Here is a 10000-nt window from a genome sequence, read left to right as displayed (position 1 = left end):
TAGATGATTTTTGGTGCAATTTTGGTGCACTTATTTGATAACGTTGTACTTGGCATGTGGACCTGACTCCAAAGCTTTATATGGAGACGGCTTGTCTGCAGGAAACCAAAGCAGTCCTTTCTCAACATGATCTAACCCTGTCTGCTACCTGAGGGCCCTTTACTGAGAACACCTGCTTCCATACTACAGATGAATGTACCCACATGATCGTTCCTTGAAATGATTGGCTCTGCTCGTGCTTGCTGGGTTAGCTCAACATAGCAAAGCTACAGTGACACTTGGCAGAGCTGGTTGTAGACAGTCACACCTACATGGAGTACTTCATGAATTTTTACCACTGTTAAATATTGTTGTTGACCCACTTAAAATGAGCTTAGTGGGCCAGTTGGGAACCACTGAGCTGTGTATGATAACAGCTGTAACATAGTACAATATTAATGTGTATTTGTCTCTAATATGATTAACAATCACAACTTGTGCATCTTATTCTGTTTCTCCTTGGCGTTACTTTGGACTAACAGCAAAGATCCAGCAAGACTGTAAGTGTTCTAACATGTTTTTGTCCCCACGTTCAGTACAGAGCAAACCTGTTGTCCTTCACTCAGAGGGTCATATATGGTTGTTTTAACAAAGCCAGTGGCATTCTTTAAAAAAGGTCCAAACTGTAATATTAAAGCAGCGCTGTGACTCCATCAACACCGTCATGAATCCTCACTTAAGACCAGATTTGAATGCACTGGGGGATCATCATCATTGTCAAGTGCAAAGTTTAAAGTCAAGAGTACAATAAACATATTTTAACCTCATACACAGTCTAAACCTGACCAAGCAGTCGCAAGTGAAAGCAAAAGTATGCACTTAGTAAGCCAAAGTGAGCACGTGCAGTAAAAACATAAGAGCCTTCAATGTCACTCCTGCAACATCCTCTGAATAGAGGCCATATTAGGAGGCTGCACTGTTTGCATGTGCTTCTATATGACAGTCTGGGTCTTTCTGACGTGTCATTGACTTCGTTAAAAGTAAAATTGGGAAACATTCTGCTGATGACCTGACTTTGTAGGGCATGCACATTTGTGATGCAGCATGTGAAAAAGTGAGCCAAGCACAAATCAATCAAGGACATCTCAACTTTCTTTTATTTCCATCTCAGCAAATATCTCTCAAACTTAGAAAAATGGAATTTATTGAACAGTTTCTGATAAACAATGCTCTATCTAGTCCCAGGTCGTCCTTGTGGAGCCCCCCTCACATAACATTCCCATACTAAACTCAACAGTCTAGTGTAAATGTACTAGAGTTTTCATCAGACGCTGATTTATGGGCCTGCTACAAGTGACTGTTTGTCTGTTTGCATTATTACTAAAGCACAGTAATAATAGAAAGTGTTCAACATCTTAAACATTCATAGAAAGCATCAAATGCCATACCATGATGGCTCTTTACAAATATAATGCTGTGTTTTCTTCCAGTGGATGTGATTAGGTGGTGAACCTCTACTAAAGCTACTGTCTTGTTTCTCTCTCCCAGTGAAGCAGCCCCCAACTATCATGAAACAGTCAGTAAAGAACTACATTGTGGACCCCAGAGATAACATCATCATTGAGTGTGAGGCCAAGGGCAACCCAGTGCCAACGTAAGCTCACACACACTCCCAACATGAGTCATGGTAAAAACAAAGCATCCATAAAGAACAACGAATGACACAGTGGAGTTACTTGTTTGTACACATTAAGCCAAAATGCAGATGTACTGTGTGAAAAACATTGAGGTTTTGTATATAACTTCCATGTAATCAGTTTCTCACACCATTATGGAAGGATTTTGGCACATCTTCCTGTTGCTGTGGTGCAACATTGTTGAGTGTCGTCACAGCTTTGTAGGCATTCACCTCCCGGCCGTGTCGACGTCCAGCCACGCTGTTCCACTTTGCTTGATGGATCTTGACTGGGCCGTAGACTTTCTATAGCTTTGAGCTCTGGAGACTGGCTAGGCCGCCATTTACCATGAATTATACAATATTGTCACGGCTGGGGGCAGTCGTGTGGTGTATTGAAAAAAGGATCCAAAATGCAGGCACTGGCTGGGGTGCGAGTGAGTGTTTATTTACAGCGGTGAGAAGGTGACAAAACAGGAAGAGCAGAGCGGGGAGTAAACAAACCTAAACTGGGAAAACTAAAGAACAAAACTTAAACCAGACACTCACGAGAGGGGGAGCAAAATGCACGCAGAGAGACGCAGAATGAATACCAGGTAACAGAATAATGCAGACGGACATGGACCTAAACAGACGACGCGACAGAGAGCACAGGAAAACACAGGGCTTAAATACACGGGGAGTAATCAGGGAATGGGCCACAGGAGGGAGACACAGCTGGGAGCAATTAGGCTAACGAGACAGGGGAGAGGTAAAACTGAACACACTGACATGAGACATGAACTTTCAGAATAAAACAGGAAACTAACAGACACAGTGAACCAGACAGGACACTGAACTTGACAGGCAGACTCATGAGCAGACACAATAACACCATGGACAGACAGAGGGAACACAGAAGTGGGAGCAGGCAGGCAGAGAACAGAAACCTAACAAATGGCAAAATCACAACAGAATACACACTCTGAATGAACAAAAGCATAAAGAAACACAAAACACTGAGTCCTCAGACTCAGGACCATGACAAATAAATTCCATTTGTGAATCATTGCACCAAAAGCTGCCACCACGTCACCGAGCTTCTTGCTGATGGTCTTGTCCATTCCAGTCTTATGTGGGTCTACAGTCTTGTGACATGCTTTGACAGCTCTTCGTCCTTGCCCATGGTGATGGAGAGGTTGGAATGGAAGAAAATGCTCCTGTGGACAGGTGTGCTTTATACATACACTGAACAAAAATATAAACGCAACACCTTTGTTACTGCTCCCATTCCCCATGGGATGGACGTAGAGACCTAAAATTCATTCCAGATACACAATATAACCATCCCTCCCAAACAGTGGTCACAAATCAGTCCAAATGTGTGGTAGTGGGCACATCTGCTATATTGAGATAATCCATCCCACCTCACAGGTGTGCCACATCAGGATGCTGATCTGACATCATGAGTAGTGCACAGGTGTACCTCAGACTGCCCACAACAAAAGGCCACCCTGGAATGTGCAGTTTTGTCTCACAGCAAAATGCCACAGATGCCACAAGCAATGAGGGAGCGTGCAACTGGCATGCTGACAGCAGGAATGTCAACCAGATCTGTCGCCCGTGCATTGAATGTTCATTTCTCAACCATAAGCCGTCTCCACAGGCGTTTCAGAGAATATGGCAGCACATCCAACCGGCCTCACAACCGCAGACCTCGTGTAACCACACCAGCCCAGGACCTCCACATCCAGCAGGTTCACCTCCAAGATCGTCTGAGACCAGCCACCCAGACAGCTGCTGGAACAATTGGTTTGCACAACCAAACAATTTCTGCACAAACTGTCAGAAACCGTCTCAGGGACGCTCAACTGCATGCCCGTCGTCCTCATCGGGGTCTTGACCTGACTCCAGCTCGTCGCCGTAACAGACTTGTGTGGGCAAATGCTCACATTCGATGGCGTCTGGCACGTTGGAGAGGTGTGCGCTTCACGGATGAATCATGGTTCACATTGTTCAGGGCAGATGGCAGCTGAGAATGTCCCAGTTCTTGCATGGCCAGCATACTCACCGGACATGTCACCCATTGAGCATGTTTGGGATGTGCTTGACCGGCGTATACGACAGCGTGTACCAGTTCCCACGAATATCCAACAACCTCGCACAGCCATTGAAGTGGAGTGGACCAACATTCCACAGGCCACAATTGACAATCTGATAGACTCCATGCGACGATGTGTTGCACTGCATGAGGCAAATGGTGGTCACACCAGATACTGACCGGTTCTGGGTCCCCAGACCCCCAATAGTGCAAAAAACTGCACATTCCAGGGTGGCCTTTTGTTGTGGGCAGTCTGAGGTACACCTGTGCACTACTCATGATGTCAGATCAGCATCCTGATGTGGCACACCTGTGAGGTGGGATGGATTATCTCAATATAGCAGATGTGCCCACTACCACACATTTGGACTGATTTGTGACCACTGTTTGGGAGGGATGGTTATATTGTGTATCTGGAATGAATTTTAGGTCTCTACGTCCATCCCATGGGGAATGGGAGCAGTAACAAAGGTGTTGCGTTTATATTTTTGTTCAGTGTATAATGAGATTGGACGAGGAGTTTTTGTAATGGATTGACTGATTACAGTCTCTGTGCCACTGAGCCAGTCTGTGGGAACCAGAATTCTGGCTGGTTTGTAGGGGATCAATACTTGTTTCACTCAGTGACATCCACTTCAATATATAACCTTTATGTAATGTGCTTTTTCTGGATTTTTGGTTGATATTCTGTCTCTCTCCATTAAAATTGCACTACCATAAAAATTAGAGCTTGTTCATTTCTGTATCAGTGAGCAAACTTACAAATTACCGTCTTTACTGTCATAGAACAAGAACAATATTCTATGTAAGCATTCTACTTTTTTACTCCTGCTACTTTAATACTGTTTATTCTCTGGTCCAGCTGATGGTGGCCAGCTGAAGCGGTGACTCAGGAGCAACATCAAAGGGCCACAGGGAATAGTTATGGACAAAAGGCTTTTATATGGACACATGTGCACTTTGTATGTTGCAACAGGGAGGAAACGGAAGTCTGGGAACTGCACAGGTCTAGAGAAGCAGGCTCAAGGGGACAGACATAAGTTAGTCCAGGTGATTTTTTGCAGAGGATTTCAAAAAGGATTTCCCCACGAGGGAAGATGCTGTTGAAGGGTAAGCAGGCAGGTTGTAGAGGTGAGTATAATAATCTAGCAGAGACTGGGCTGCAGAGCTGGTTTATTTATACTGCAGCTGATGAGGCTGACAAGGGAGTGGAGAGGCTCCAAGCACCACCCAAAGGCTTGTACAAGACCTCAACCTTTCCTAGGCTCAGAGAGTTAAAAACATACACAGTCCATTGGCAGACTATGGCAATCCTCCCTACTCAAAGGCCATCTACAGGCCGAGTACCGGACTGCACCACCTGAGACCTAGTGAAGTCTGTGATGAGGGAACCACAGATGAGGAACCTTCTCAGGTTCCTACCCTTCCAGGTGACGAGGTCGGTCAGAGGAGACATCAAGGGCTTATAGTCTCAGCCGGCATACAACACAGTAATGGCATGTGTAGAACAACTGTAGAACGGTAAAAGTTCACCAGCACCGACTGATTCCTCCTTAAACCCTTGAAAAAGTGCAGCTGCTGCTGGGCCGTCTCCACAACAGGGGTTGAAAGAGCCTCAGAGATGTGAGATCTTAAAAGGTTTGGGTCAAGGAAAAGCCAGAAGAGAGCATTGGAGTAAATTATGGGAACCACAAGATACAGACGTTTGGATCAATAAAGCCATCCATGGTTTTAGATTAATCTGTTTACAATTCAGCTCTGCTCAGCACCGAGGCTCATACACAAATGAGCTGTCACATTGGTTTACAGTGTTTGTACCTTTCTCTGTCCCGCTGTTGCTCTGGAGCATTTGATGCCTCACACACGGGGATGAGGCTTAAAGGAATAGCTAACACCAAGTCACACCTCTGTAAGTCAAACTCAGACCAGGCCTAAACACAAACACAGACACCACTGCTTACATCACTGGGTGTATGGGCAGCTCAGAGCAGTGGTTCATTGTTTCACTGGAGACAGGAAGATTTTTGTGTTCACACAGATAAGTACACAACCTCACAAACAGCCACTCAGAGCCACTACGCCATGTGCACATGCTGTGTCTCCTCTGCTTCAGTAATGCACATGGTGGACATGGATCATTCACCAAAAAGGATTGTTCACTTACTTGCAATCAGTCTCTAACTACATAACACACACACACTCTCCTGGTTCGGTGCTCTGTGCTGCACCACAAACAGGCCGAGCACAGCTGTTACTTGCTGAAAAACAACAGGAAGCTTTACTTGTAAATCCCCACGCCTCACTAAAACTGGAGCTGACTTCCTCACTAACCAACCACACGGATTAAAGTATTACTAAACGCACGTGCAGACTGTGTGGTGGATATTTGTACTGCCATCATATAACAGTTGAGTAATATACAGTCATGTGAAAAATACATCTTCTTTTAATTGTAGGGTTTTGTTTATTAGGACTGAATCAGGTCCTTAGACGATACTAAAACAGAATGAAATAGAACCACATGTTCCAATGGATAAAGATGCTTTCTCCTGGTAGATTTTCCAAAGAAGCCATGCTTGGTTAGTCTTTATCAAACTGTACTGTACCTTTGAACGTACTAAGATGTAGCCTCTGGAGTTCTTGCAGTTTCTCTGAGCGTTGTGTGACCTCAGGGTGACCTTGGTTGGTATGTATATCCTGGGAGGCTTGATTTCCATTTGTGCACGATCACTCTCACTGTTGAATGAGGGACTTTTATTTGTTCTGGAAATCGTGTTGTGTCCATGTTGGGCAGCACCAGTTGCATCACTAAGATTATTTCTGTGGTCTTTCCTTTTTAGCATACCAGAAAACTGCCAAACGTCGGCTTTTATACAGGTGGTCCCAGTGTACATGTCACGTATTGGTTTCTTCTGAACAGTTAGTCGAGTGCATTGATCAGCAGTACCTTATGTCACCTGGTAACAAGCAGAGAACTTTGGCATTTCTGCTTGTTAAACAATGAAAAGATCATTATCACAGTGTTAGTGTGTCCTTGGTGTCTGATGTGTTTAATATAAACAGCCTTAGCTTGCAATGGTGTGGTGAAATTGTGCTTTTTTACAAACACACTACAAAATAGACTAGACAGAGGTAGTTAAAAACAAACAAAATGTATACACACACAAGCTGTTATACGACAACATTGGGTAAAGAAATTGTACAGTGCAGTCCTGAGTGGACAAAAAGGAGAAAATACTGAGTAAAAGTCAAAATGTGGACGTTCTAAGCAACGTGAAGCAAAGTGCAACATTTAGCATCGACATGAAGCATGTGAACATGTGCGTGTGACAAATACAGGCTCATCATCATCATCATGTCGTCTCCACTGAAGTTTCAGCTCAAATGAAAAAGCAAAACATACGTCTAAACAATCAGACACTTTCAGAGAAAAACGTATAAATAATGTAAAACACAAACAAAAAATCTAATTTGAGTTAGATTTTTTTCCTTTTATTATTTGGAGAGCTGCCAAGGCTGGACTGGGACAAAAAATCGGCCCGGGCATTTTGACTAGAGACCGGCCCACCAGGATAAAGATTGAAAACGTGACGTCATTCAGGGGTAAAACCACAAAGGATTCTGGGAACTCGTGGCAAGAGGTACTAGCGCACGCAGGCTTTCAATTGAAATCAGTTACACAGCGATAAAAAGAAACCCAAAAAATGTCAAGAAGCTGTTGTATTATTAACTACAATAGCCGGTCGCATGAGAGCCACGGGAAGCCGACGGGTAAAGAGATCGTTTTTTTTTTATCAGATTACGTCGTTGAAGAGAAATTTTTTAAGCCATGTTTCCGAAGTAACAAAGAGGCGACGGATGGTCTGGATATACCAAATATAACATCTCAGAACCCTCCAGCTCACAGGTTAGTCTGCTCCAAGCATTCCCACAAAGGTCAGTCTGCTGTTGTAGTTAATGCGTCATTTTCATAACATAATTGGTGATATAGGTTACAAGCAAGTCTGGCGCTGAACAGAAATTGTCGCGCTATGCTCCTTTGTTTATTGTGCATAAATAGTGAATTGTCCTGACACAATATTGCGTTTCGCTTCTGTTATTATGGTACATTGACAAAAACATATACTTTTATTCACAGGATAAAACAGTTGTTTTGTATCACTAATTGCCCAGTGCGATTACAGCATACAGTATTATTGTCACTGCTACATTTCTGTGACGGGTACCAGAAATTATTTCCACTACTAATTAATTACCGTTGAGCTCAAAGGTTATATTAATAAACGGTTAAGGAATGTGTATTTATGACGACGATTTGTGAGACTGGTAAACTTATGATACGTACGATGGTCTTTACTTTCTACACGGTTTATTTCAAGGTCCTGCACCCATCCGTCAGTAAACTGTACCTGGGCTTGTTGCAGTGACCTGAAGTTACTCAACTTCATGAGTGTATGCACTCACTCCAAGAACCGTATAATTATAAATCTGAGCGTGGTGAAAGTTGGGCAGCACGCTAACGTCTTTTGTCCACTCTGTGTGCTCGTAAGGGTCTGACCCTTTCACTCCTTTGATTTTTTCCTCGTATCTTTTCTTTGTCTTTTCGTGGAGTCTGTCTTTGTACGGACCGGCATTGTTCTCCTTTTGTTTTGTACATTCCTTTTTTGTGCGGCAAAGAAAAAACAAGAAGGTATTGGAACCGGAGAATGAACGTTTTGCGGTGCTGCAAATGCTTGCATTTGATGCGGTACTTGGATTGTTTTGCCACGAGTTCCCGGCATGCAATGCGCGAAAATCACATGATTGCTAAACAAGGGGGCGGGTGCATCCGGCCTCCTCGGCTGTAATTGGTCCAGCCCAGAGTCGATCATGACCAATTGGCCAATCCAACACCTTTCATTATATATACCCTTCCTAAAAAAAAAAAAAAAAAATCCATCGGCCCATAAAAACAAAAAATCTCCAGCGGCCCACCGGGCAAATGCCCGGTATGCCCGATGGCCAGTCCAGCTATGAGAGCTGCTGTTTATTTGTGGTTATATTTTGCCCGGTGTTTCCTGCCTCAGTGTGGTTACACATAGATAATGTCTGCTCTTGGAAAACAAGGTTATAAGAGATATAATTCTTTGATTTCTTCAACTAAATCTTAGGTTTTCATGGCGAAGAAATGGGAAGTTTTTCAATATTGGGAAAGATCCCAGGGTGACGATGCGAAAACGCTCGGGAACCCTGGAGATTGGCTTCCGCAGCGGAGGTCGGCCAGAGGACTACGAGGGAGAATACCAGTGTTTTGCCACCAATGACTTTGGAGTGTCTCTGTCCAACAAAATCCTGCTCCGGGTCTCCAGTAAGATCACAGAACACACTAATTGCTGTTTACATGTCATTCATTCATTTGTGATATGCAGAACACACCCCTTGAAACTTTGGAGTAATAAGTGGATTCATGGATGGTGACAGATATCTATCTGCACCAACAGCTCAGTGCTAATTGTATTTCTTATATTTTCAACTAGTAGCTGAATCCTGTTGTTCATATTTCCCCCAATCCTCCAGAGGCTCCTCTGTGGCCTAAGGAGGTGCTGGAGCCAGTATCTGTGACTGAAGGCTCCGCACTGGTTCTACCTTGCAACCCCCCACCAGGTCTGCCTCCTCCGTTCACCTTCTGGATGGACAGCAGTGAGTTTCAAACTCCCCCAATCACTAAACCCTCTTCTTTTTTGTAGCATGTGGTATCTGTTTCCTCGCTGTTAGAGAGACACTTGTAGGAATCTGAACCCAGACTGGCTTCACCTATCAGTCATTCATTCTTAGGGATAACCTGATTGCTTTGTTAAAGTTCTTCAGCACAGCTAGCTTGATGTATGAGGTGCATTTTATTTAGGACTCCTGTGTTTTTTCTGATTCCCGGCGCCTCGTGCTGCTCTGGTCCTTAGGCTTAGGCTTCTCTGCACAAGTTCATGCCACTGTTAGCTGACAGAGCAGGCCTCATGTTCAGCCATTAGCTGTTTTACAGCCAGAGGCAAGAAGCTATTTAGTTGAACAATACCAATTTTTATTCAGTCCAGTCTATAATTCTCTATGTAAAACTGAAACTGAAATATAGACTGGACATTTGTCCTGCTTGGAAACTGACATTGCTGTAAATGGCTGTTAACCTGAACTGACCTGTTCACCATAAAGCTTGTGACACAAACACAGTCATAAACAAACAACAGGAAGCCAGAGCAGACACACCGATGCATCATTAGGATTGCTGGCCCAGC

The 10000-nt window shown here is 43.9% G+C and overlaps 1 protein-coding gene across 1 annotated transcript in view; it reads left to right on the top strand.

Moving 5' to 3' along the window:
- Window positions 1-10000, top strand: part of nfasca (neurofascin homolog (chicken) a) — a 112519-nt gene that overhangs the window by 36397 nt on the left and 66122 nt on the right. The window contains exons 5-7 of the mRNA XM_085352932.1: window positions 1528-1633; window positions 8885-9081; window positions 9291-9413. Of these exons, the coding sequence (XP_085209058.1) occupies window positions 1528-1633; window positions 8885-9081; window positions 9291-9413 (426 nt within the window). The remainder of the gene's footprint in view (window positions 1-1527; window positions 1634-8884; window positions 9082-9290; window positions 9414-10000) is intronic.

The sequence above is a fragment of the Diplotaxodon limnothrissa genome, linkage group LG5, assembly GCF_057381915.1.
Source record: "Diplotaxodon limnothrissa isolate DT_005_m linkage group LG5, D_limnothrissa_male_GT1.1, whole genome shotgun sequence".
NCBI lineage: Eukaryota > Metazoa > Chordata > Actinopteri > Cichliformes > Cichlidae > Diplotaxodon > Diplotaxodon limnothrissa.
Note: the sequence above shows the minus strand (reverse complement) of the source record. Positions and strands in the feature narration are given on the sequence as shown.